This window comes from Neodiprion pinetum, chromosome 7 (assembly GCF_021155775.2).
Source record: "Neodiprion pinetum isolate iyNeoPine1 chromosome 7, iyNeoPine1.2, whole genome shotgun sequence".
In the NCBI taxonomy this organism is placed as follows: domain Eukaryota; kingdom Metazoa; phylum Arthropoda; class Insecta; order Hymenoptera; family Diprionidae; genus Neodiprion; species Neodiprion pinetum.
Window position 1 is genome coordinate 3,573,593 of NC_060238.1, and position 27,854 is coordinate 3,601,446.

General features: G+C 38.6%; 1 protein-coding gene across 2 annotated transcripts in view; it reads right to left on the bottom strand.

The window, feature by feature from the left end:
• Positions 1-2,230: 2,230 nt before the first annotated feature.
• LOC124223146 (nephrin) overlaps positions 2,231-27,854 on the bottom strand; it is a 228,003-nt gene continuing 202,379 nt past the window's right edge. Inside the window, exons 8-16 of one of the 2 annotated variants that reach the window (XM_069137749.1) lie at positions 27,275-27,429; positions 24,685-24,829; positions 24,469-24,599; positions 24,056-24,215; positions 16,288-16,587; positions 15,506-15,802; positions 13,368-13,610; positions 10,026-10,189; positions 2,231-4,609 (exon numbers count right to left, since the gene is read on the bottom strand). In XM_069137749.1, the coding sequence (XP_068993850.1) occupies positions 4,298-4,609; positions 10,026-10,189; positions 13,368-13,610; positions 15,506-15,802; positions 16,288-16,587; positions 24,056-24,215; positions 24,469-24,599; positions 24,685-24,829; positions 27,275-27,429 (1,907 nt within the window). In that variant the 3' untranslated portion in view covers positions 2,231-4,297. The remainder of the gene's footprint in view (positions 4,610-10,025; positions 10,190-13,367; positions 13,611-15,505; positions 15,803-16,287; positions 16,588-24,055; positions 24,216-24,468; positions 24,600-24,684; positions 24,830-27,274; positions 27,430-27,854) is intronic. The other variant, XM_046634880.2, reaches the window with a different exon arrangement.

The following is a 27,854-nucleotide window of genomic DNA, read 5'->3' on the forward strand; positions in this document are numbered from 1 at the left end:
TTCAGGTTATTCGGTTGCTAGCTACGGTATAACCAAAATTTACCGGAGGGGTTGAAAAAGCTCGGTGTAGGTGTAGGCATACGAAGTGATTCGCCGAATTACACGAGTCGAGCGACACATACCAATATCTGGTTTACTTCTCTACCCCGAAATTGAATAAGGGTGAGACTCGATTCGCGAGATCAGGCGAAAGAAAAAACAAATCATTTTTTTTGTCGCAAGCCTCGGCCTTATCGTTCTTATGATAATAATATCATTGTTGTTATCACTACTCACCGCGATCAGTTTCGTCCTTTATTTTCTTCGACACCTTCCAACGTCACGTGGATGAAAGCAATATGGCGTCGGTTAGAGCGATCAGCTGATTGATTCTGTTGAGTTATGCTCGTATCGCTGAATGAAAAGCTCCGTGCAAGCTGTTGAACTCTGTTTCTAATACACCTAGTTGATATTTGAGTGAAAATTAAAACGGAAAAGGACTCTTAGTATGACATATGAGCGCACGGTAAAGTTGAACCGTTCCTCATGCCACATATATGTATATATACGTCATAAAATTATGCGTGGAATATTGGAATGAATGAATCACCGTATAAACTTTTTATATCAACACGTTTATTTTGGTTACATATATATGTATATATCTATACTCTTTGTCATTTGTATACATACACATATATGTATATTTCTTTATATATTTATATTGTTCTTAATTTTTCTCATTATTAATTTTTTTTTTTTTTTTGCTGTTGCCTCCATAATTATTGTAAATACACGTATAATAATGGTCTTCTTTAATTATTATATCGTACAGTTTTCGATCATTTGTCACCCGTTGAGCGAAAACAAGTTTTACTGCAAACACCGGGTGAAATGATCTGGTACATGCCCAAACAGATGATACTATATATATATATATATTATGTACTTATCTATCTAAGTATTATTAGTGAATGTAAAAAAGAGCGCGTTAAAAAACTAGCCAGTCTGCACCGCACGACTTAGTTGTACACATATAATATATAAGTTGATTATTGTTTCGTTAAAATTAATCATTATACTCTTGATTAAGATTAAATGAAAACTTCTGCGATGTCCCTTTGAATCAAGATGCAAGTTATTAAATCTGTCAATTTATAGGAATTAATAAATATTGGAATCACCAAGTTTTTCAACCTGTGGTAAGCAGTTTGAATTTTGTCTGTTTGATTTCGAGTTTATTTCAGACACAAAGAAAAAGGGAGAAGAAGAAAATGATAATGATTCGTTTCGATAATTAAAGAAATTGAAAAAAAAAATCATTGAAATTTTTACACAAAAATTTTTTTCTTTTTCGGAATTTATTATTCCTCTCACAAAAAAAGTTTGAGAGTTGATGATTTTGGGCTCATTGATTTTGTCTTCTTTTTTTTTTGTCGATTCGGAGACACATGCGCAATAACTATCAATAGCACGTATAAATTATGATAATGATATCGACGGCAATAATACGATACAAAAATCAGGCTAATAATAACTGAAAATCGCACATCGCGCACAGTGAACAAAAAAAAAGAAAAACCGTACCAAGAAGTTAACTTACAAGTTGTAGAGAATACACGTAATATGAAGATGATGATAAATTCTAACGATCTGTTAAAGTTGAATTACTCTTGAAAACGTTACTTAATACAAAAAATATTTATGCTGTACACCGGAATTTTTTTGGGTCAGTTTCAGTATAATATAATATGTTACATATATGTGATTGGTTATTGCCATGCAATGATCGTTGATGATAATTGAATCCTAGCGGGGAAACAGGGAGAAAGGGATATTTTATTTATTATTAATAGTAATTTTATGTATCCTCGATAATTAATTAGCTGATCAAATAATTACAGTTCATATGTATAATATAATTATATGTGTATATATATATATATAAATATTGGTGTAATATCAGAGAAGCGATAAAACCATTCAACGTTTCACTATAGAATTATTATCATCATTCATCTTCTTCAATGATATAAGGTCTATTATTTATATATTTGTATATATATATTATATATTCATTCAATGCGCCTTGTTATTTATTTACAAATTTACACGTACCTACAATCGAATTGTTCCTTTGACGATACAATTACATATATCAATTCGTCATATTTATCGTACTCAAATATGTGTATATATATATAAATATAAATAGTTATATATATATATATATATATATATATATATATATATATATATATAAGTATTATACATTTACTTATGTATGTATACCTTTCCTTACGTAATTACATAAAATTCACGGTACTCATATAATCTGTGTTATTTTATCATTTTCCCTTACGCTTGTTATTGTAACTGATTCATTTAATTGGTTTATTATTATTATTTTCATATCTTTTTTTAAAAATAATATTATTGTTATCGTTATTACTATAACTATATTCATCTGAATTTCTTTCAATTATCCACAATTCAATTTAACTTCACTTGTTTGACTTTTCTTCACCTATATCGATCCTCACCTTGTATATTTACAACTTGGATCTACGTACCGATAAATATCATATTCATTTATACGTATTCAATATATTATACATATCCAAAATCTCGAATTATTATTTATAGTCTGCATTCGTATAAGAAAAAATTTACATTTACAATTTGGTTAAGCTTCCGGAATAGATCGACGGACAGCGGCCATGTCAAGTTTCGTTTTACGCGAATTTTATTCGACGGGTGAGTTTTTTCATCATAATCTCATCCTCACCATTTTCTAGATATATTATATATTTATTTACTCATACCTGGCATCGCCGTCGTCGATCGATCACCCTTCACTTCGTTTCGCCTTAGTGTTCAGTGGCCACGGTTTTAACTGATGTATCAAGTGCAAAGTCTCGACAGAAAAGCTCAAAAGCTTTGGCTGAATTTACGTCGTTTGAATGTCGTAGAAATAATATTCCCTAAACGTATATACAGAGAATGAAAGTGAAATTGAAGAAAGAATTTCATGGAATTTATTCACAAAATAAAATAAAAAACAAAATAAAAATCAACCCTTATTCACCGTAAACGGAATAAACAATGTGAGGCTTATGATATCAGAAGCAATAAAAAGGGGTGACGATATTTGTAAAAAGTTATCTAGGGTTAAAAAAAATCAATATTCAAATTTAGGGACCTTAACAACTTCGGATAAAATTGGAATAAACTGAAATTTGTAACATTGATATAATTTGGTAACTCTGCTCATGTCAATAAGCCGTTATATAAAAAGCCTAGATGTACATGTTAGTGTTGTGTGATTAAGCCGGGTTAATTAGCCGAAAATGAGCTGGCTAAAGTAATTAGCCGTCCAAAATAGTCGACTGGCTAACCGGCCAGACTACGCAAAAATAACTAATTAGCTGATTCCAACCGCCCAAACCTAAAAATGCAGAAAAAAACAAGAAAATGAGATTTTCACCTTTTGGATTCGAACTTCTGATCAAAATACCACATAAATAAACGTTTTTCACTTGCAATTAGAGAAGTTGCTGAGCAAATCCAATTTTAATATCACCCAATAATGTACTAACTACAGTCGGAAAATAATACGTATTTAATTATTCGAAAATATGCGGAGTTTAATAAGTGACTTTGAAACGTTGATCCAAACAAGTAAAACGATTTTACGAACGTTGATTTTTCTTCTTAGCTTGACTGATTATTAATTATTGATTGATCAACTTTTTAGTCACCTCGGACAATTGGATGACAATGATTCTGTAAAGTGAATGTAACAACAAAACTTATTCTTCTTGCAAGTTCGAATCTGAAAGGAAAAAAAAAATCATTTGCCCGTTAATTTTACACATTTTTACATTTACCCGTTTAAAATTAGCCGATTGACTAATTTTGGCAGGCTGCACCGTTTAATCGGCTAACCATTCTGGCCGACCAATCGTTTTAACCGGCTAACTTTGAGCTAATCTGTCTTGTCCGACTAAACCGGTACATCCCTAATACAAATCACCGATATTAACTACTGAATCAACACCGTTCACAGAAGCGAACGAACAATTAATAATTACATATGCATATTGATAATTATTTCTCCCCGAACGACGCGCCCCGTGATTCGCAACGACCAATTTCCCGCTTCCGTATAAACGTGTGGTGGGAGGAAGAATGTTTTTTCTTTTTATATAGTTGTTTGTTTGTTTTTTTTTGCTGTTTTTGGCGGGCGATTTAAAACCGATCATCGGTTTCCTCAGACGTAATACTCGTTGACGTTAAGCGCGTCGCAATCCCTGCCCTATACGCAGCTTTCCTGAGTCGAGATCAGGGGTGTGCGGACTGTTACAACCTCCCGGGGGTGGTGCTTCCCCGATATTATTCCACTTCCGGGCGTCACGAGGCCGGAATCCTGCTGCTGCTGCTGTTGCTGTTGCTGAAATCCGAGCGGCGTTGGCTGCCGCACGCTGTGGTCTATGCATGCGTAAACCGTCGCTTCCTTCGTGTACGGTTTGCCCCCAACGATTACTCCCAATTTTGAGTCCATTCCCGTCGTCGCAAGGGTCGTCGGACGCGCCAGGCAAAGCTCGGCGTACGTCACCTCGCCCGATAGCTAAAACAGTTATTAAAACGAGCGCTGCTCGACGTACGGATCTAAGGCTGACAGGGGATCGGGGGTGAAAATTCACAGCCACACGAAGAGGGGAAAAAAAAATAAATAAATAAATAAGAAGAAGAGAAGAACAAGCCGAAATTACAATTATTTGGCGATACGTGTCACATTTTTTTTTTTTTTTTGGGAAATATCCAGTTTTATGTTTGAAATCAAAAATCTTAGGTCAGTGATTGCTGTGGAACTTGGAATTGTTTTTTTTCTATTTCGTTTTTCTGCAAAATTCAGATTCTATGCCTTGGAAAAGTTTTGTCTCATTGTTGAGAGAAAAAATAATGTTGCAAGTTGTCATATCATGATGAAAAACGAAAGGAAAGAGAAAGGAAAGATTGTTTCTTTCGCCATACTTTTCATTGCCGTGAAATGAAGGGAAGAGTCTGAAATCTGAAACTGATAAGACTTGACAGACGAATGAAAAAGTTATGAAAAAAAAAAAAAAATAAGTATATAAACCGAGAGAAACATAATCGTTTGTTTAGAAAAAATAATAAGGAGAAGAACGTGGATGTTTGTCGGTGAAACGTCGAAATCGAATTGTTTCCGGTAAAGACGGAAGTTCAAATTGAACGGAACATGGCAATTTTTCACGCTCATCATTTGATTGTAAAATCCTGTGAGTTTCAATTTTTTTTATTCAGCCGCCTTAGAGATCATTAATCGCAGAAGAGGTAGAAAAAAAGAATGAAAGAAAAAACTGTAGGATTATCAAAGAGACGGAGACTAAAAATGGAAGAGAAATATGAAAGACCAAAAAAAAAAAAATGAATACGCGAAAGGAGAATGTTACTATTCATGAGGAGAAACGTGAGTAGGAATCGCTCGAGTTTAGAATTTTGGTTCGAGGAATGAAGACGAAGATTACGGTTCTTTGTGCGCTACTAAAAGGGTTGAATTAGCAGATATAATGGCGGTACGCGGTTCTTGATTGAGAGAGAAGAAAGTTAACCGAAAGTTGCGGTCTGTAGAGCGTCTGCGTCAGCGAATCCTGCAGGAAATTTCCTCGCAGAGTAATACAGAATGAGGAGGACTCTCAAAGGGCGCGGGGTTTGAGTTAACCAATTTTACCCAGCTGAAAATCCGAGAAGAGAATCTCGATTTTCCAGAACAAAGTGGGAGTTCCCCGTTTTCCTTCTGCAAAAACGAGGGATAAGAAACAAGGAAAACAAAGAAAAACAACACGATACGCAAATTGAGTTACGAAGAAAGAAAACACGAGAAAGAAAAAAAAAAAGAAAGAAAGAGTCGAGTGAAAAACTAAATCACTTCGCTTTGCTCTGCTATAAGCCTGTTATAAAGTTACGCGGTTTTCTCTCTTTTATTGATCCCTTCTGCTCGTTGCTTGGCAATGAGAGGAAAATATATGCATATTTTACCTACGGACTACAGCGCTCATACTTAGGATTCGGTTATGACCACATAAATTTAAACTTCCCTCAACATTTATTGAATACTGTCAAATCATTTCTTGAAACAACGTTTCGTTACGTTTTTAATTGCTACTTTGGGGGTGAAATCCTACCTAAAAATCCTCGAACCGGTTTTCAAAATCATAAATGCAAATTCGCAGAACAATGTGTTGAATTTTTCGATAACTTGATAATTGTATTTTTTGCACAAGAAGATGGCTGTTCGTGAAAAAGGAAAGACAGTAAATGAAAATACTGAACGAAAGAAAATGCAGGATATCGATAAAAAAATGTAGAAAATGTATTATTTTACTGTTGAATAATTTCCCCAATTTGCAAGTTCGAAGAAGTTGTCAAAATCGAATAATTAAACGAGTAGAAAACGAAAGTGCTTTTTTTGAAAGGATCGTCAGTAAGATGGTGGCAACATTTTTTAAAACAGTTTTCAGATCGTGGAATTTTTTTTATAAACATATTACATTTTATGAACGTCAGAAATTTTTAAGCTCGCAGAATGAAAGCAACAAACAATCTTACAAATGAAATAATAATACGTTGAATAAGAGTGAGTTTGCGAATATTCACAAATTTTCGATAACTTTATGAAATTTTTCTATCAATTGCTGTAATCTTGACGATGGAAGATACTTGATTACTTCACAGAATTAAAAATCTTTGATGTTTCAGATTTTGAAATTTTCTCATTCTCGCACTTTCAGAAATCAGACTTATCAGAGTTACACGCTCTCGGGATTTTGCCCTTTCGTAACCTTGCACTTTCGTTTCGTCAAAGTTTGACTTATTCACTTCAAATTTTACCCCAAAAAAATCCGGATTTCAGCGCTTTCGACTCTTCAAATTCGGAATTTCAACTTCGCTCCCGTCTAAGCATCCGAATCACGGTGTCGGCAATTCGAATCCAAAACCGCGACAAAATCAGACTCCAAAAATTAGCAAAATTAGATATAAAACGTCCGGTCTCCCGGGATGGAATTTATCAATTCCGAAACTCGGGCGCGAGGTATTCACTTCGTTCTATCAGTTAGCCCCGTTTAGTAGCACGGCGCTGCAGGCGGCAGGCGGTAGTAGCAATAACTTTACAAATTTGCCTAGCTCGTAATTTATGGCCATTGGAAATTTCCCCGTTAAATACGGGGGTGCAGCCACGTTCCGGCCACGGCTTCATGCCGCCGGTATTGAACTTGAACGTACTCCGTACTGCACCGTATACGTACATGTATACATATAGATGCGCCCCTAGTTATCTAGCCTAGTGCAAGTTTTAACTGTGTAAATATATCCCTACCGACACCCGTGAAGGCAGGCATCTGTAAGCTTGTTAATACATCAGGAACACCTTAAACTTCCATTTCTCCTAACTCTCGGCAAATTGGCTATGATTTCGTAATAAGCTGAACCGAGGAAATGAAATTTCGATCAATTATATTAGAATTGGATGAACCAAAAACCGTGTTACCAATTTTCGCAATTGCGAATGCGTGATTATATTTTTTACAGATTAATGTGTCTGGCAATAAAAAGATTTTTTTCCAATCCTTTAACGTTAAATTTTTAAATAGTCGAAAAATTTATCTCCGTAACGTTTGAATCCGGTAATTTTGATCGATAGTTATTTCACAACTTTTTTTCCAAGTCGTGTGTTATCCGCTCAATCCATAGATTGTACTATTCATTAATCATATCTCGGTGATAATTCATCATATATTATATTCCACGTTTGTGTACTTACGGTCAGGAACCTCTGACTCTACTTCATTAGCATCGAATTTTATCAAGTAATTCACCTATCAGTCATTTATCACCGTTTTTTTTTTTCTTCCCTCGCTTTCTGTCTGACGTTGTCTTTCATCTCCGTCACTTCCAGGCATACAATGGACTATCTCGAATCTAATCATTGCCGTATGGAAGTTCACAAGTATCACAACTTGCTGCGGACTTCGTTATCTAGATAGAACTGATAGTTATAAATTACTCTGCAGTTTGAGAACGACGGAAAGAGTGACGTACAAGTACGTGTATTTGTATCGGCGTGTCTAATTGCAGACTAATTGACTAAACGAAACGTTTTCTCGTCAATTTTTTAATCGCTCCGAAAAAATTTCTAAATTTCATTTCAGAGATTCGATCGAAGATCCATACGCTTGAAATTAATTAGCCAGCTAAGTAGCTATTACCAATTTATCAAGCGACATAATTTTACGAACGCTTCACGGTTTCGAGAAACCAAGAATCTTTAATCTTCTTCAAATTACGAGAGAAAAAAAAATACGACGATACCTGTGCCAGAAAATTTTTTCTAATGGCATATTCCGATGGAAAAATATTTTTTGCACGATTTTTTTGCACAATGAAAAGCTGAGGGTCATGTGCAGATTTTCAAGCCAACTCATCGAACGGCATGTGCCTATACGTATGTATGTATATTGTACGTATAGTCGTATATGAAGATGTATGAAATAACGGGGGCGATAAACCGTGAAACTTTATGGGAAACAATAAAGTTGGCAGGGTGGCTGGACGCGATGGCTGATAACAGGTGCCGCCTCCACATGCGGGGACTCTCACTGACCAAGGGCGATGATCATGGATCGCGAAGCTTTGCTTTTCGCATTTTGTATACGCAATATAAGTGATACACGTGTGGTTCATTCCGAGAAAAATTCAGCAACGCCTAATCCTGACAATTTACAGTATGATCAAACATTTGCGGAATAATTCAAATGCAGTTGAGAGATTTTTCGCAGTTTTGTTATCAAATAATATTCAAATCAGAGATCGTTTCACTTTTCACAAAAATGTGAAATATGGAATGAAATAACGATAACAATGGTAAGTAACCGTGTTTAGAAGGAGTAAACTACGTTTAAAAAAATTTAAAAGATCTTTAAATTTCACGGTAACGGTAAAACGGGTCAAATATTCCTACCATTTTTATTCTAAAATTTTATTCATCAACAATTTACGAATGTTTATAAATAAAAATCCTTCGAGTACTACGATCAACGGAATGAGAATCGTCGCAAAAAATTTTGATGGTTTAAAAAGATTTGTCGATTTGCCAAGGAATGCTCCATGCGTAACACCGGTAAAGGAGAGAGGAGGAAACGTCAGGTGAAGCTACTCGATTACATATTGCGGTGTGGTAGCGCCGTTATTTTTACAACGCCTCGCGGATGGCGGATGCCCGGGATCCAGCGGCCATATAAGCTGAAGAGGACGTGACATCTTCTGAAAAATTCTTTACTTTACGGCCGATCTGGTGCTTTTTTTACAGCTCAGTATTCATCCCGGGACCATCAACAGCCCCGTTTCAACGCGTCAGCCTCGTTAGCTCAACCGGCGGCCACGCCTATGCACCAGAATCTTCCCAACCGTCCCTTATTTTCACCCTTACATCGTCCCGAGGTGGCGCAGGGTGAGAATAAAGCAACGATATATCAGTTATGAGGGCATTGCCTGCAAGAATCTACGCTTCTCTTCGTGACATTTCGAAAAATTTCATTAAAAAAGGATCACTGATATTCTACAGCGATATCCTGACCTCACTTCTTACAACATTCTCGAAACACAAATAATTCACAAAATGTTTTTACAATTTCGAATCCTCTGGACGGTACAAAAAAGCTCAGGAGTTGTGGGCTTTTCGATTAGTTATGGTGTCGACAAATTTTGTTGGACACCGAAATTCGAGTGAGGCTTTAAATTTTTTTAAATACTTTTTAGATTGACTTGTTTTGACCTTCGATCGAATGATTCGATTTGATAATTTGGGTTGTACTGACTGTTGTTGAAATCATCCTTCAAAAATGGAAAGCCTGTTTTTAATTGACCATAGTCATGTGAATTGTATCGTTTTTATAAAATTATGAAAGTTCGGCACTCAGACATGACAGAAAGATGGATAAAGAAAAGATCGAATTCGAACTCACCGGTAAAGTGGGATAATTGTTGTACTCGTTGATCTGATAGGTGGGTGGAAGACCTTGGAGATGGTTGATCTGGTGAGCTGGCATCGTGGCCGACTGTCCATCGGGGGTTGTCTGAACGGCGAGTGGCGTCCCGGCGGTCGAACCGGTGAGCTGGTAATCTGAATCTTCAAGTTAGATCGACGGTTTGCCTCAACTTTGATATGGTAACAGGGTTGGTTTTGGGAAAAGTCGTGCTGTGTCTCCACATCGCATCTTAATCCTCAACTAGCTTATAGCCGGGTAATTCAAATTGCAACGCCATCAGTAGGATAAACAAGAAAAAATAAAGAGAGGAGAAGGAGCCGACGAAAATCGTCTGGATCGTGAGAGTGATCCAATACTAAGAGAGCCAATAGTCCGAAGAGTGTATTTATAATTCAGTCGCAATTCCGAGCAGTCTTTGAAATCAACTGAACTCGGATCTTCTCAGCGAAAATCGCGATTTTTCCTAAGTTAAACCTTCGATTAGCTGTCCTCTATTTTCCACTAACGAAGAAGTCACGTACCTAGGTTACGATTGACTCTCGAGTAGATGTTTGCCCTTTCTGATAAATATTGAATCGCTGGAACGCTAATTGAATTAGCCAGAATGATAGTTATCATAGGCATGAATACCGCTGATCAATGATGAAGGCCAAGAGATCCTTCGCCTTGTAAATTTAACCAACGCCGCTTCGGCACTCAAGATTGAGGACGGATTCCATTCGCTTGGATTAGATATGAGGCTTGGTTGGATGGAACAGGATAGGATCAACTGAGTTCATTTAAAAGATTAATGCAAAATATTTCTCACCAATTTGGCTTGCTTCCGTTGATGAATAGTTCAGTGGTAATATTGTTAAAAGATTCGTTTCGTCTACAACGAATGTATCATAAAATGGGCTTCAGCGATCAATGGGATATGCCTGCAAGTCTTTAAACACTCGAGAGTTGTTTCGGTAAAGGACTTATGTTTCGCAAACTACCGATGAGTGCTACATTTCCATAACCTCTAAAGAAGTTGGTGTAAGAAAAACATTCCATACATTCTGGTGAGCAGTTGATGAAAGCTTGGCGAAATTGTGCACAAGACGTTGTCGAATCGGCGTCAATTCGGACAGAGCAAAGTAACAAGAGCCGAATCCAGACCACAATAGAACTGAAGCTTTGGTGGGTATCTCGTCGGTTCATTTCTTCGCCTCCAGTGGTTCTGGGACGGTGGTTAGACGATAGATGTCGTCGCCTGGGATAGAAAGGGGAGTGATAACCGCGTCAGTAGACAGGGACAAACGTGTACAAACGTCAGGACCTCAGGAGGGCGCGTGAGCCTTTGAAGGGATCTAGAATTCTCTCTTAGTCTGGTGCTCGAACAGAGCGAAGCCAAGACCGAGAGAGAGAGAGAGAGAAAGAGAGAGAGAGAGAGAGAGAGAGAACCGGCATTCGCTGCACTGCGGAAGATGGTAAAGAGGGGCGGCAGGGCGGGTCCCCGGACGGATAGAGTGTTGTCGGTTTCTGAGTGGAATGGATGGAATGACGAGGAGAGTGGGCGCCCAGGCATCGTCGAGTTGACTTAGGACGTGACATACCTGTCCCCCACCTTCCTGAAACCCTGTCCTCAACCCACCCCTTGAAACACAATGCCGAGGGCGCTGGCCAAGGGTGCCCCCCCAGCCCCAGGTTACGCACTTCGCCATGCATCCTAGAGACATCTTCAAAGAGCACTTCATATTTACAATATGAGCCCTGTCTATCCGGGATTTCCATTGTCGACAACCCCGGGTAGCGATACACACTAGCTATACTCCAATTACTATATCCCGGTCTGAGAAACAGTTCTACAGATGCTTCAAACGCACCCCAACGTTGACTCTCGTCAAATGGTGGATGACGGAGTCGTCATCGTAGCTCACAGTATGCGCAAGACAGAAGAATCTTTATTCTTCATGACGAATCACTCGAATTTGACTTTTTTACGACGACATTGACCCCTGGTGTGTCAAGTCAACTGGTGTGACTAATTAGTCCTTTTTCAGGGATCATTGACCACAAGGTTACCCATTACCGTTTTTGGAAAAAGAGTACTTCTCGGGAAATCTCATACTATAAAACTCTATCAGCACTGGAGGCCAGAACAGTTCCTTTTTTGTCAGCTCGCATTCGTGACGATGAATTAGGTACTTATATCGGACATATGAATTGGACTGTTTTATGACGACATTGACCACAAATAACCTGACATTCTTATTCCATTGGTTTCTTTGAAGGATCGTTGATCAGAAACTTCCCTGGCTACGGTCTTCAAGCGAAAATTAACCAACGAATAATTACTTTGACCAATGGGCAGTCTTCGTGACAGGTTAAAAAAAAACTACCGATAGGCCACTTTTTCTTATCTCTCTATCAACTCGCGCTATATATATGTCGTGTGGTTGGAAAGGAAGAAAGAGAGATAGAGAGACGGGATTTAAGAGGGAGATTTTTCAAGCAAAGGAAAGAAAGGAAAACCGAAGACCGACGTGAAGAAGAAAAAAACATCGTTCAGCGATAGCATGAGCCGGAGAATAAGGGGGAGGCGGGGGTTGCTGGCTGGAAATACAATTGAAGAGATTTTTCCAGAGGAAAGAAATCGTTTACCCTGCGGCGCAACGTTCTAGTTACCTTGTACCTATTCGCTCGAACCCATGCAACGCGGTTGATACTGCAATTGAACGCGCTTGCACTGATACTTCAATCTTCTCTGATGCGATCGGGATTTCAAACTTGTATACCTACTCTCACCGCTTGCTCTCATTCTCAACTATTTTGTAAGCCGAACCCTTTAGCTGGCGGAATGCTATTTCTCGATAAGAATCGATAAACAACTAGATTAAAAAGAGAAATATCTGTAACTGCTATACCGCCAGGACTTGGTGAAACGAAACAGTTACGTCAAAATGCTTCAACTTACTCGAATCGCATCGATGCCTTGGCAAAGCATTTTTTGCCACGACAGCGTGACAATATTTTTTAGTATTCGCATAAATTTAACTGTTCTTTCAATTTTCTCAGCACATTTCTTTAAAAATCGTCACCATTCGCTAAAATTTTTTCTAAAAGACTACAACTGCAGTAATTCGTATTTCGTTTCACCGAAAACCACAGGAAAATACTTGGGATAAACATTAATTTTTTGAATTCTCCCTAGCTGCAAACAGCTGCGAAAAAGTTAAAAACTCGAAACTACGAATGACGCTTATAATTGGGGAAATCGAGTACACCCTCAATTCTGTAAGAGACTTTGTGCATTTTGATTTGTAAGAATTCATCAGTTGGGTCATGTCTTACCTTTGTTCGTCGGCACAACGTCCGGGTTCCTATCATCAGTGTCGTAAAGTTCCTCGGCGCTAGGAGCCGTTGCTTTCTTCAGGGGTAGGTCGCCTGGTCGCTGAGCTCGACGGTCGCTCTTAAGTTTGAGAGCCCCGAGGATGACAAGGGTCACAAGAACCAGGGCAGTTATTACTCCGATGAGGACTCCTAACAGCGGTGTAAATTCGAACGGGATCGGTGTTCCTGTGAACAGAACCCGCACTGCTCTCATGTTTTTCGCCGTTTATTTCCATCACCCGAACTTATAGATATGTGTATATATAAATATTAACGCACCGAATAGGATTAAATTTTTTCCAATTTCTAAAAGGATCAAGCAAAAAGTCTTTTCGAATCCACCTGAACTTCAAAGCTTACTTTTTTTCATCGATGTTGGAAATGAAGTACTGATAGAATGAACTCTGAAAAATTGCTACTTCCACTCAGTTTAAAGAGTTGAAATTCTTTGTGGAGTCCACTATTCACAGATCATTGCCTACGTTTGAATCGTACGAAAATTTTCATGCTTCTTACAGTCTGGCGTATCAATTGAGTACCCACTTGCCAGGCGAGATGACTCGTGAAAAAATGTGAAAAACACGTTTTTAAGAATTGAACCCTATTCCAAGACTTTTCTGATTCAAACTGTTAATAAAATGGAAAAAAAAAATTATTATGCACAGTTTTTGCAAATGAGAACTGCATGATTACAAAAATTAAGTTTTCGGTGAAATTGCCTCATCGATCCTGCTTTCTTCTCAATCAATCGATGGAGTGTGTATGTACTTTTATTTATGGCACATTGTTTGAATTCACATGCACACGATTAACTATCCGCCTTTTTATCGATCAGTATGTACACACGTGTGTATATAAAGAGAGCTTTCAGCGAGGAGACAGTCTGCGAAGCTGCACTTAAAAAGCGTCGCGTTGCTCCCGTGCGGCAAAGTACCGTAGAACGTTAATTTTTAATGGGGCATGAACGAGTCGTCGGGTGGTTGGACGGTACTGGTGGCAGTAGTCGTCGCGTTACCAGCATATTTCGAGGTGTATTCTTAAAACCTTTCAGCAAAAGTAAGAATTATCCTCTCCTCGTGATTCCACCAGCCTCAGTTTTCCCATCGATGGATTGTCCCGTGTTTGAACCTAATGCACTTTCGTCTCCAGGTCTACTCCTCTATTTTTCAAAAACCCTCCGCTTTCCTCAATAATAATTCAGATGCTCCTCTCTTTCCTCGATCTTGGGTCCCTCAGCTCAGGCCATTTAGAAGCGAGCTTTTAGCCGGAGTAAAGGACCCAAGATGTCCGGGCGAGGACGAGGTTTTGTTTGCATACCAACGGGATACTTTGCTATTCTCGGACGCTTTGAAATTCAATATTCATTAGAACCCGAGCGTCACCTTAACGGGCTTCCTCCTCCCTGCTCATTAAAGTGCTTCGCGTTACTGTTATCACTGAGCTAGCTCACCTGAGCTAGTATCCTTGTAGGAAATATCCTTCAATATTTCCTCGAACTCCGACAAAGAGTTCCGACTGTTTATCCTCCCTCCCCCACCCCCCTCAAATTTGAAATCACTTGAATCTATCACCTCGTAAATTCGCCACCCCTTGAATTTAACAACGTTTAAATAACCACTAAAACCTCGCCGCTTCAATTTCACGCCACACTAATTTCTCTGCACTTAAATTTAACATCCTTCAGATTTGACACTCAAATTTTACCTCAGCACGACAAAAATTTCATACCTTTATAGTTGGAAGCTACTTCAATTTATCTCTACTCCAATTAGACGGAAATTGATTAAACGCTACGACAAGTTAACGAGGCTTAAACGTGTCCCAATGTGTGTAAAAAAAAAAGTCATTTATCGACACTTTACGGTAAGTTTTAGTAACCTGATCGATTTTGCTGGAGTGGTTTCGTAACACAAAAAATTCACTACAGCGTATAACACTAAATTTAATGAGTTCCAGGACTTTGCGGAGTCGTTATAAATATAATTTTTTTGATTTGAAAGGAATAATGAGATCGATGGGTGAGCCCAGCCCCTGGTCCTAATGATCGGCTTCAATTTCCTCGGTTACAAAAGTGTAACGTTGGGTAATATTATGCTTACCAGTCTGCTTCTCGGCAACCTTCAACGTGAACCCTTCGAGCAGCGTCTCTTTGCTTCGCCCCTTTGAATTCGCAGCGTAAAGGACCATCTTCAAAACTTTTCCTGGCTCGAGGCCAGCAACCGTGAAGGCAGCATCCTTCGACGTCCTGTTCGCCTGCAGTATCGCCGTGTGCTGGTCGAATACTTCAAGAAAAAAGTACTGCTGCTGACCACCGTCAAACCCCGCTGTACATTCCACCGATAACGAGTCCGTCGTCTGGTTTGTTAACGTGCAGTTGTACGGCGATTCTGGCTTCTCTGAAACAATCAAGTCAACCAATTGATTACCCATCGTTATTTTTAACTCAATTCACGGACAATCACCAGTTATTCGATTAGGTCATTTACTCAGAATCGATCAAAGTAACTTCACTCAAGTACCAATATTACTTTTTCATCCGTCAGAAGGTCAATTAAACGGACCAAAAATAATCGAAGATTTGACTTGACTTTAATGAAACACCGTCAACGTGATCGGTAATTGAATGTACGCTCGACTTCAAGCTTTAGAAAACAAAGCGGATAGTTTTCGGGGTTATGAAAAGTCAACCAAGTTTCATTCAACTTTTTAATGTTACAAACCCGTTTGGTTCAATTGATCAGCACCCAATGTGATCGAGTCTCGCTATTAAATCATGAATTTACAGTGCACGATGATCGAGTGGAGCACAATTACTTATTGCATTTCATCAATGGGTATAGGATTGTCTCTAAGGGTGAAAAATTCTGCTGATTTATCTCACGTGCAGGAATGATGTGGAACATGCACGCGTTCTTCTGTAATCCAGCGGTATTGCTCGCCCAGCAAAGCACCATTCCATAGTCCATTTCGGTGACCGGTCTGTAAGTGAGGATGCTCTGCGTTCGTCTCGTTGAGTTCTTGTACCTGGCTTGAGGAACGTCTACCATTTCTTCGGTGTTGTTAAAAGCCCATCGAAAGGTGTGCGGAGCCGGGTAAGCCTCAACGCGACAAATCACTCGCGCCTCTTCGTGCCTCGCAACACCGTAGACCAACTTCTGGTCCGGAAGACAAATCGGCTTGTCTGAAATCACATATCGATACTAAGTAGAAATGAACAAGAAACATCGCAGAGTGAGGCATCGGGTGAATTTCCTTTTTCCGCAGCGAGACAAAACCTTTCATTATGAATTGCTAACGAGATTTTAATCCTGCAAATTGCTCACTCAAATTTTTTCTGTACTTTTCGGAACTATCCAATTTGATATTCAACATTTTTCTCGCTGTCAACTATAGCTGGCACAACTTTTTCATACCGAAAAATTAATTCTGACATGAGTTTGACGAGTTTTGGAAATACCCTGAATTTTACAAAACATCGGTGTTCAAAATTTTCCAAACGAACGGTAATCAAGCTTCGTCCATTCCTTAAAATCGCTTTTGAAAACTCATTTGTTTCAATGTTCCGAATGGTTTTAGAATTGAGAAAAAAACATTTCGTAAGATACATCCACTTTATATAATTTGATCGAGAAGAATACATGAAATAATATTTGTAAAACTTCCATACATGAGTCCATTCCTTGGTATGAATATAAAAATACGCATGAGCCTAACTTTCGTCAAGGGTTTTACGGAATTCAGAGTGATTGAAAAGTTCTTATCCGATTCGAGCGAGTCTATTCGGGCATCTGAAATTGGCAGCTCAATGGGATTTTCTCTATCAATCCTTTTTTCCATTTAAAACCATATTTATCTATAGCTGACCGTGCATGTGACTGGATGCACAACCGTGTACAGCGAATTCTATAAAGCTTTTTTCTCTATCTGATCTGATGCCACGTATCTCGTAATCTCCATTGAAAGTGGTTAAAGCGTTGAAATATTATCTTCCTATCAATTTAAAAGCGTTACTGTACGTTTAATGGAAAAATTTCCTACCGACATTTTTGTTCATATTTTTTTCCACATAAAAAATGCTACACGACTAGAATTTGAATTCAGCACGTGGTGCAAACTACTAGAATAATTCCTTCCAGTTAATATTATATATGGCGAATTTATTCGAAATCATTATATAAGCCAGAGTGGTTGATAAAAATTAACCCTATGTTACTTAAAATTGCTGAAAATCACGTGAAGCCATCCTAATTCCTAGTTTTGAAGTCAAAAAGTTACCTGAGCTCATGAAAAGTGACCCGAATTGATTAAAAGTTGATTTCAATTGATTGAAATTCGCGTGACATCTTTGGAGAATTGAAGAGTCTGTTCCATCATGTTTCCATCACTAGTTGAAGAATGAAAAATCTTGTAATGATTGGATTTGTGGATTTTCTCTCGTTCTGACTAAACCGATACTGGATGTACAAAAAAATATTGCTATTTCAACACGGCATCGTCGCGTTTTACGTGAGTTGTAATCGGGTCGATTGCAAATTTAAAATTCATAGAAACACGGGGCTGCTCCAAGAGCGGTGTCGGAATGCGAGCGTGTTACCGACCGAGGCAATAAGGCAGCACGGATCCTGACCCATAACGCATCCCCAATACCGACTGCACGCGAGGCGCGAAGGACTCGATGCCAGTCAGTTTAATTATTTCCACCTTGCACACACAGAAAGAGAGAGAAAGAGAGTTAAAGGGGGGAGGCGTTTTTAGGGCGAGTGGACGGGGTTACGTATAATAGCGGTTCAGTGCGGAAACCCATTTGTCGCCGAGGGCAACAGCAGCCTGTAAATCTGCCCGACGCCAAGTCATTGTCGGGGCAGGCTGCCCAACCCCCAGAACCAAACGGCGAGTCCAGCCGTTCAAACGATCGGAAAATAGAAAACAATTCTCGGTAATTTTCACCTGACTCCCGCAAAGCGTCGTTTATTACATATTGTTTTTTAAACGTCCTCCTGTTTTGTTTTGGTTTGAAAATTCTTTCTTTTTTATTGCAAATTTTGTTTTTTTTTCTTCATATCACACTATTCGCCTATATGTATATTTATTTTAAATTTCATTCGAACCAAACTTTTCCCCATTCTTCACACTCTAACTGCGCATAACCTCGCTTTATTCCTGTCGGATTTATGTTCGTATTGTATTATACATTCATGAACGTATGTCTATAGGTATGTTATGTGTCGGTACCGCCTGCACTTGCCTTTACAGCTATTCGCGTCTGCGAAATTTTCTATTCTCTTATTTGACGGCAGACTGTGCAGAGCTCGAGAAATTTATCTCAACATTTTTCAGACAGGTGCTTTTTAGACTTGAAGTATGAAGGTTTGAAGAGCAGTTCAAAAGTTATTTCGTGTTCATTATTCATAGTTTTCATCATCTGTACAGAGAGTTTTAATTATCTGTTTGTTTCGGTTTGAATATTTCATTCTCTGGAATGAATTTAAATTTTAGTAAGGAATAATTTATCGATTCAACGATTGTTGGAATTTTATATAAATGATACGAGTAAGAATTTAATGAGTTTTTTAAATCATTTCAGACAGGAAAATTTGTTTCATTTAAGAAGTATCAAAATAATTTTCAATTCAAATCTAAGGTTCATTATATATTCTTGAATATTATTATACAATTACTCTGAAGAAAATTTTGAACAAAGGAATAACACTTGGAGAAATGTTTGTCAAATTTTTTATGATAGAATTTTTTGCTTCACCATCTATTTGACTGCTTATTTTTTTTATAATTTACGGAGATACGTTATTATTATCATCATTATATCCGAGTGGATATTGAATACTTGCGGGATTTCTCGTTTCAAGTTAACGAAGTGTATACTGACGTTTTCCAGAACTGAAACTGACGCTTTTCTTCAGAGGTATTTTTCCCGCATATGGTATTCGGATAAGCCCGCATCGAAAAATACACCTAGCCTGAATATGATACGTATTATATACTTTTACGCCTGCGTCGAGGAATATTGGATGTAGAAAAATTGCATTAGCCGAATAATACGACACCGGATATCCCTCGCAGAGGCTTACGTATAATATTATACACGATAGTAGAAAGTATAGCCGAATACATGTACAATCTTTTTTTCTGGCAGAAGAAAATGCAGTAATAAGTTATGAGAAAAACTGGGCTCAAGTTATTTTTCGTCACAGTTTTTTCCTTGATCAAACTCGAGAAAAAATCCATTTCACGTCATTAGGAAAAAAAAAAAACAAGAGATAAAAAAATTTTCGAAACCAACATTGCTCTGTGTTTAGTGTTTATTTCAGCACCTTATAATTGATCCCCATTTGACATCAGATGTAAAAAAAAAAAAAAAAACAGTTGGATGAAACAGAAATTTAACACTGAACTTGAAATGATTGAAGACTAAAAAAATACTTGACAAATTTAAGATCACGATTTTGTGAATTTGCACAATTACATTCAGAATTTCAATATTGAAATTTTTCAAACTTGACAAACTTCGGATCAGTTGAGATTCAAAGCTCATCGTTTGTAATAATAGGAAATTGCATATTATTAAGGAAAAACTAAAAAAATTTATCGTAAAATATTGTATGGAATGAAGTAAGTGGAGTCGCAACAAAAAAAAAAAATTGTTAGAGTTGCATTATGAATCAATTGTTTTTTCTCTGATTAGTCAGGAAAGTTTTAGTAATAAGCTAGTTTTTGAATCCATTCCTGAATACGAGTGCCTTTATATGGTACCATGTCGGGATATATACTTTGTATTACGTATTCATTCCAGCAGCATGCAATAAATAAATAAATAATTGATACAGAATAACGCTAAAGAGGTTCAGTCAACGCCAAGCTGCAGGGTAAATAACTGCAGAGAGTTCAAACGGCGTTAAATTCAGCGTCACTACGACGATGCGTCAGAGTGACAAAGCACGTTGGTATTTTCAAAAATTGCGTCGACGACGAGTTCCACATAAATTCCCAGAGGGTGAAAGCACATCCCACCCGAAGCGATGGTGAAAATTTGAAAAAACGCCGGCCCTTTCCGTACCCATAAATGGCAAACGAGGTGATCTTTATTGCCGGGACAGGGCGTACAGGTTATGTTCTCAATACGATCGTTACAGGCGGTGAACAGGGCCGACGTTTAATGGGCGACGCTTACTCTTGGTGACGATGTGTCCCTACTGTCGGTGGTTTCGGGCAGGTCTCGCAGGGTTTGCGGTGAGACAGTTCAGCTGCCGGACAGATGAGCGAGCGAGTTTCCCGCGCGCGGGAAAAAAAGGGCGGGAGATTTAGTTCGCCGGTCGTAATAATTGCCCGTGGAGTTTCGCTTAATCGCGCGTCGTTTGTAATATCGTTCGTTTTACCAACGTTACGCAAACGAGCAGGTCAAAATGCGTCGTGTGGTTGGAAGAAAAAAAAAAAAAATAGTCATCCAAAAATTCACATGAACGGTATTTTTGATGATTCAAAGGACCCCGAAAAATTCTTACGGAAATTGGCTCAAGATCGAAATTTTCTCGTAGACACAAGTCCCAGAAATCAGTAGTTTCCGAAATACATGATTCTTATCTTATCTTCTTATTTTTGAGAATCAACCGTGCAGTTTTTTGAGCGATTCATTTGATTTCAAGTCCCCTTGAAGCTGTGTAATTCATGAAAATCAGGAAATCCATAGGCATAAAAAAATCTGTACACCTTTCTGCCGAAGCCTGTATATCGAAAAGTACTAACTTTTGGGACTTGTGTACTACAGCATACTAAAAATCCAGCCAATTCTACCTGGAGCTAATTTGCATAAGAATTTTGCGTGGCCATTTTTTAGGCAGGTCGTACCTTTCTGATAAAACTGCGTTTACTTCACCGTTTTTCGGTAATGGAGAATTGAGTTTTATCTGATAATTCGCTAGATACCCCAGTTCTGTTCCTGTACGGCAACGACTGAGGGTAGCGCGGCCATTGTGCAGGTTCAATTTCATGCAAATCTCGGATATTACATCTCCTCCACAACCCGGCGGTAGTAGCTACACTTTCCATTGTTTCCGCTTTCCACCGAGCGCTGAAAAACAACCGGCGTTACTTGCTTATCCCGCGGTAATTGAGTTAATTTAATTAACTCGATTTTGTCGAATGTTGTTCTACACCTGTCCTTTCTCCTCGCCGCCATTGCCTCCGGCCGTTGTTTCAGACAACACCTGTACTCTACGCAGTTTCGAGATTCCGAGGTATTTATGGCCGGAATTTTTGGAAAAAGACATCAAAATTTATGCCACCGATAGTCACGTAGAATTTAAAGTTAGACGTATAATTTTGATGGTTTTGCATGGTTTTGACAAATTTTTTCAAGAAGAAATTACAATCCGGTTTAAAAATTAATGAGACCAAAATGTGTTTGCATACAAGGATCTGAAGAATGTAAATGAAATTGATCGATTTGAATTGAATTGGTAATTTTTAAATAAGTAGCCGGTTGTTTATAAACTTGTTTACTCCGTTGATTACATCGTTATACACTTTGAGTAAATTTGTATCGTTTGTCAAATTTTGATGAGCTAATCATGTTTAAGTTTTTCTTTTTAGCGTATTTTGCAAAGCTTCTATCGCAAAATTTTTAAAACTTTTTTTATCTGCCGTACGATTGAATAAAGACGGATTTGTAATATTATGAAAGGTTAAAAAATTTGAACTGGCAATTTATTGAAAAATCTATCACTACCATCAAACTATCATTCAAAGTAGACGATTTGTTTATATTCAATTCAAGAGTTGCAGTATAATGCAGATTCCTACAAATTGAAGGTTTACGACCTCCACAAATTTTCTCAGGGCCAAAATCGATACGGGGAAAAATGGAAAAAACTGCAAATATATTTTTTGGCCGTAACTTCCCCCATAAATTTGAAAACCCTCTCTCAGCTTTATGCTATCTCGTATAGAAGGCATCGGATTACTCGCAGCCGTCTGATGTAAACCGGGATCTGAATTTCGTCCAGATGGGCGCTCTTGGGTTCTGTATGCAATCAAGTGCGCAGTGTCTCCGCTTCTAGGAGATGCTCAAGTGCTCGCGGATCGTCTTTGGCGGTTTTCGGAACGCCATTCCGCCCCTAAATTGCGATTATATGTATCCAGCAGCGTCAAGGATCCCGGTAGAGTCTCACGTCAAGGATCTCGTGCCTATAGTTACAGAGAGAAGCCAATTTCCAAGTGCTTCGAATCCGTGCAACCTGGATCCAACAACATGTACTTCAATGCCGCACGACGCGCTAATGACTACGCTGTTTCAACCTGCCAATTATGCGCGAGTCTTATTGTCAACCGGAAACCAAAAATACTAGAAATATATCGATATGTTTATATGTTGCTTGAAATGACGGGGAGAATCGATTTTCAACATTTTATGTGACCAAAACAGGTCTCTTCGACATTCACGAACGACGGAACAGACTAAGTAACATAAAATAAGGACATACCGCAAATATTTGACCATTACAACTGAGAGAGAGAGAGAAAGAGAGAGGGAGAGAGAGAACTTACACTTTGTAAACGAGGAGTTAAAATTGAGATAATTATAAAAATTCCCCAAGGAAAGTAAGGCACGCATCGTTCATCGTAGTTAATAAATTTCATCGAGCTTGCGGAAAATGGCCAAAGCTTCCGGTTTTGCGGTGTGTATGGGCACGATGTGTGTGTGTATTCACCTGCCTACATGCCGCACCCTTGTCCCGCGGGAGACGCACGCCAGACAGAGGAGCGGAGTTGAGGCAGGATGAATTAGTTTCCGCATTTTCGTGGCAAATTAATAATTCGCAAGATCAACACGAGCCTCAAGGCATTTCTGGGCACACATCCCAATCCCACCTTTCTCTTCCCTCATCCTTTCACCAAGGCCTATCTAATACCGACACGGAAACCGCTAGCCATCCCTGGAATTAACTCGCCACATCAAACCCGCGATCCAGACTCTTGGCCGGTTTATCCCTTTTACAATCAGAACAAAGCTCAGGTATTTAGACAAGAGAGAAGCTTTTGGCTTTCGTTTTATTTTCCGGTTTCCGGTTTGCGGTTAATCTGTAATCTTCTACTCGGCACAGAATTTCTGGGACGCCTGATTTTGCATAAAAAGAACGGATTTTTCGAGATTTCACTTTCGCTCAATTGGACGTTCTTCGCTTCGTTGGATTATCAATTATATTACTGAAATATTATACATTCAGGACCCTATGATTTTACAATTTTCAAACTACTTCTTCTTTTCCATTAATATATCATCGTAAGCAAAAAAAAAAAAAAAGAAATTGTTTGAAGTCGACTCAGTCGTATGATTTCAATAGTTCCTCAAGAACTTTCGGCTTCGTGCAATTGCAAAAGCTTTTACGATCCTTCCGCAACATCTCGCGTGATTTTCATACCTATTTTGAATTTTAAAATGACCACGCTCTGACATTCCAATGAATTCAGCTGAATATCTATCGAAGCAAATTCGAGATAATTCACCAACAACTTTAAGCTTATGGATTATATCCATTTTAAATGGTTCGAAAATCTCATCTTGTATAAGAGTATTCATACGTAAAGAACATTATTAAACTACTGTAAATAATTCGTGGAGCGTGAATGTTACTTACACATTATTTTCAGCTCTACACTGTTGCTGGTACCATCGCCCTCGACGTTGCTTGCGACGCAGGTGTAATTGCCAGCCTGGGAGCGGTTCACCTTTCTGAAAGCGAGGTCGTATCGTTGAACGAAAACGCCGTTCTTCGCGTTGTTCTGTATAACGTTTCCCTGCGGAGCAGAAATTCAAGAAGGTATATGAATAGGTAGTCGTAAACAATTACCTCGACTCCGAAAGAATTCTCTCCTCTGTGAATAACGTTCACTTCAATTTGTTCCAGGTCGAGGTGTCCAAGAACAAAGGAAATCGTTGATTCTACACTATGCCGAGTAAAAAAGCAACACCAGATGGAATGAACTCGAACCAGAAACTCAAATTTGCAAAGACTTTTCTAGAACAACTAGAAAATTTCTATAAGCTCACGTTGTGCTTCCAGACGACCTTGTAAGCCTCGGGATTCGCGTGGACTTTACACTCAAAGTAGACGTCGTCACCCTCCTCGATATCCTCGGGGTTCATGTTCGATCCAAGCTCAAGTCGAAGAACAGGAACGACTGTGGAACCGAAGGAGGAAGCATTTAAGTATGGTCAAACAGTGGAGAAGATAACCTTCAGGGCTTCGTCCTTTGATGTACTTACAATTGATGTCCAGTTCCCAGTTGGCCTCGTCGACGCCTCCGTGAACTTTGTTGTTCTCGGCTCGGCAGGTCAGCTTCTTTTTATGATCCTGGAGCGTGGCTTTGAAGTTGAGGGTCGACATGGTCATGTTCGTGTCCGGCGATATCTGCGGAGTATAAACGAGAAATTTTCGTATTTGAATGGCGGTTATTGTAGTCCTGAAATTCCGCACCAATCGTCTTTCCTCGAGTTGCATGCTTTCGAGCTTGCGGGTGATCGATTTTATACAACGAAGAGCGAAACAGGGGCAAATAGTCATGGAGTGAAGAATAACTAATAGCTCAACTACGTCCAGAGGTTAATACGATCTGATGGTTAAATCTTGCAGTACCCGCGTGGGCATAACGTATATATGTATATATTGTAATGATACAAAGAGAACTGGATCTGACAATCGGAAAAGAATTACTCCGGACCCAGAGCCAATAAATCTCCGGACGAGCGTGTCTCGGCTTCATTTGCTCGTCTAATTATGACGTACTGCTATCAAACCTGGAATATTTATTGCCCAAGTTTTCCGAATAGCTGTGTATATATATATACGAAGAATTAATGAGATGGCTTGAATTGGTGAATACGAATTTTCATCCCTCAATTCGGGCCAACGTCAACTTTAACAATATTGTCACCCTTTGACACCCCTCGCTAACCTTGCCGTAAAATAGTTTCTGTACAAAGTTCGCCGATTAACGTATTTGATCTTGAAATATAATCAAAGTTTGATAAATATCGCAGCACATTTCGACTCCTTCTAATCCACCCGATAGCAAAAATTTGCCTCCCAATTTAAATCAGTGTTCGAAAAATATCGACAGATACAATTTTTTGCAAACAAAGTACATTTTGATTAGGTTCTTGCTCATCAAACTCTCTACTATGCGGGAAGCAGTGTCAAATTCGGAATTTTCATCTTCAAAATCTGATCCCGTTGGCGGAGAAATGTTTACAGTAAAATTTTTGTACGTGTCACGTGAACTTTCGGTCATTTTCCATCTGTCCAACCGCCATTTTGTAGAGGATAATTCGATGTACGAAAATTTCGATTCTTGATTCAAACAGAGCACTCGAAAAAACTCCTAAATACTGAATTTCATCAAAATCGACTTTACGGTGCTGGAGAAACAGAGTGAATAGCGCTGAAATATGAAGAAATAAATATTGAGGGGGTAAAGCTTAACCTGAACAGCAATCAGTACTTCTGTATAAGAGCAATAAAAATACAGAAGTCTTGCGGGAGCAACTTGAGTGAAAGTGGTTGTTAGCAAAGAATATATCCCGAGCTTGCAGCATATTTCAAAGCAATATCAGCAATGAAGACGTTTTCGTTACCGACGGAGCGATTGGTTCCCGAGGATTAAAAGTATATCTTTATTGACTCGCAGCTCGTGCGAGCAGGCAGCCTAGACTTTATGTGTTATACCTATAGACCTGCAGGACCAAACAGGACAATCATTCTCTCGCACGCCAAAAGATTTATTGCTCGGCGCCATCCACCGCCGCCGCTTTCACGTTACTCGCCTCGCTATTATTTTGCTCGCTTCTTACTCCTAGCGAATCCCGCAACAGCAGCACTTTACCTTACAGACGTTCCCGGTTCCCTCTCCCTCCCTCCTCTTCTTCCCTTCCGTGTCAGGATACCACCTTCCACGATTCGCCCCGTAAGCTCGACCGATTACCCACTTATGCATCGCTCGATTGTCTACAGGACGTTCTAAAATACATCGGTAGCAGGAAATTTGCTACAAAAAATTTTCTAACCGCTAACATTTCGTGATTTTTTATCTTTACGAATAAGCGGAATTGTCTAGATGAGCTTTTTAACAACAGGGAAAAAAAAACAAAAAAACTCGTAGTTTTTCAAAAACTGATCAATCCAGCGGTGATAGTATTCGATTTTGAAACGATCTCGTCATTCCGAAAAATCCAGCTATACTCCAACATTTATTTCAGCATATTTCAGCGCTACTCACTCCGATTTTTCAGCACCGTAAAGCCGATTTTGATGAAATTTAGTATTCAGGGGTTTTTTCGAATGCTCTTTTTGAATCAGGTATCGAAGTTTTAGTATACCGAATCATCCTTTACAATATGGCGGTTTGACCGATAAAAAATGACCCAAACCTTACATGACACGTACACAAATATTCCTGTGCCTCATGTCTGTAAACTTTTTCGAAGAGTTTTAGGCCTTCAATAAATCGGAAAAAATCAGGGTATCTCCTTGAAGTGTCTATTACATTATCCAAAAGTTAGAAGACTCGAAAATTGCAATATATCTTTCATAAAAATTGATATTCAGAAATCGATTGTTCCCTGAAAGACTCAGTCTACAGACAGAGGGTTAATTCTTTGAACCTTCAAAAAGTCTTCACAAAATAATTGCAATTCTAGCTTGAAGGTAACCTGCCACAGTGAATTAGTCTGAATAATTCATTCCATCCCATACTTCTGATTCTCGATTGGTGAAGTGTCTCAAATTTGCAAAAATTTTAACGATATGTTGAGAATTTGCTTCACTGTTAGTTCATAATTTTGACCAATCGTGTCTTACCGTATCCGAGTAGTTGTCCAAGCTCTTGCCGTTCAGGTACCAAGTGATTTTAGCCGGTGGTCTTGATCCGTATGTCATGCAGTTTATGCTGTACTTTTTTTCAGCACTGAGGGGCGCCAAATCGCTGACGAGCAACTGAACACTCATTGGCCTCACTGCAAACAAAATATTTGGAGTGAACGTGGGGCAGAAATTTTTCTCACATGGAATAAAAGAATAATTAATAAGCCTTATACTGCAAGATTGAAGAATCTCTCCGCTGATTATTTTATTATATATTATTATTATCTACTGAGCAGTGAAACAAAATTGCTTGTAAATGTCTAAAAATTCCGCTGTGAAAGTGATGCAAAAGATTTGGAATATTGTTATTCGCAGATTATATCAGACGGTAATTTGAAATAAAGTGACATAAATTTCACACCTTTCGACGATAACAAGCGGATTTGAAATTTTTACTTCCCACTGAAATTCTTACGGATTCTAATAAACGGTTTCGTTTCCAGAGATTCTTGATAAGAAGATATTTCTTCTCGTTTGTAAGAAGTTTCGGTAAGGGCAGTTCAACGGCTTCCAGCTT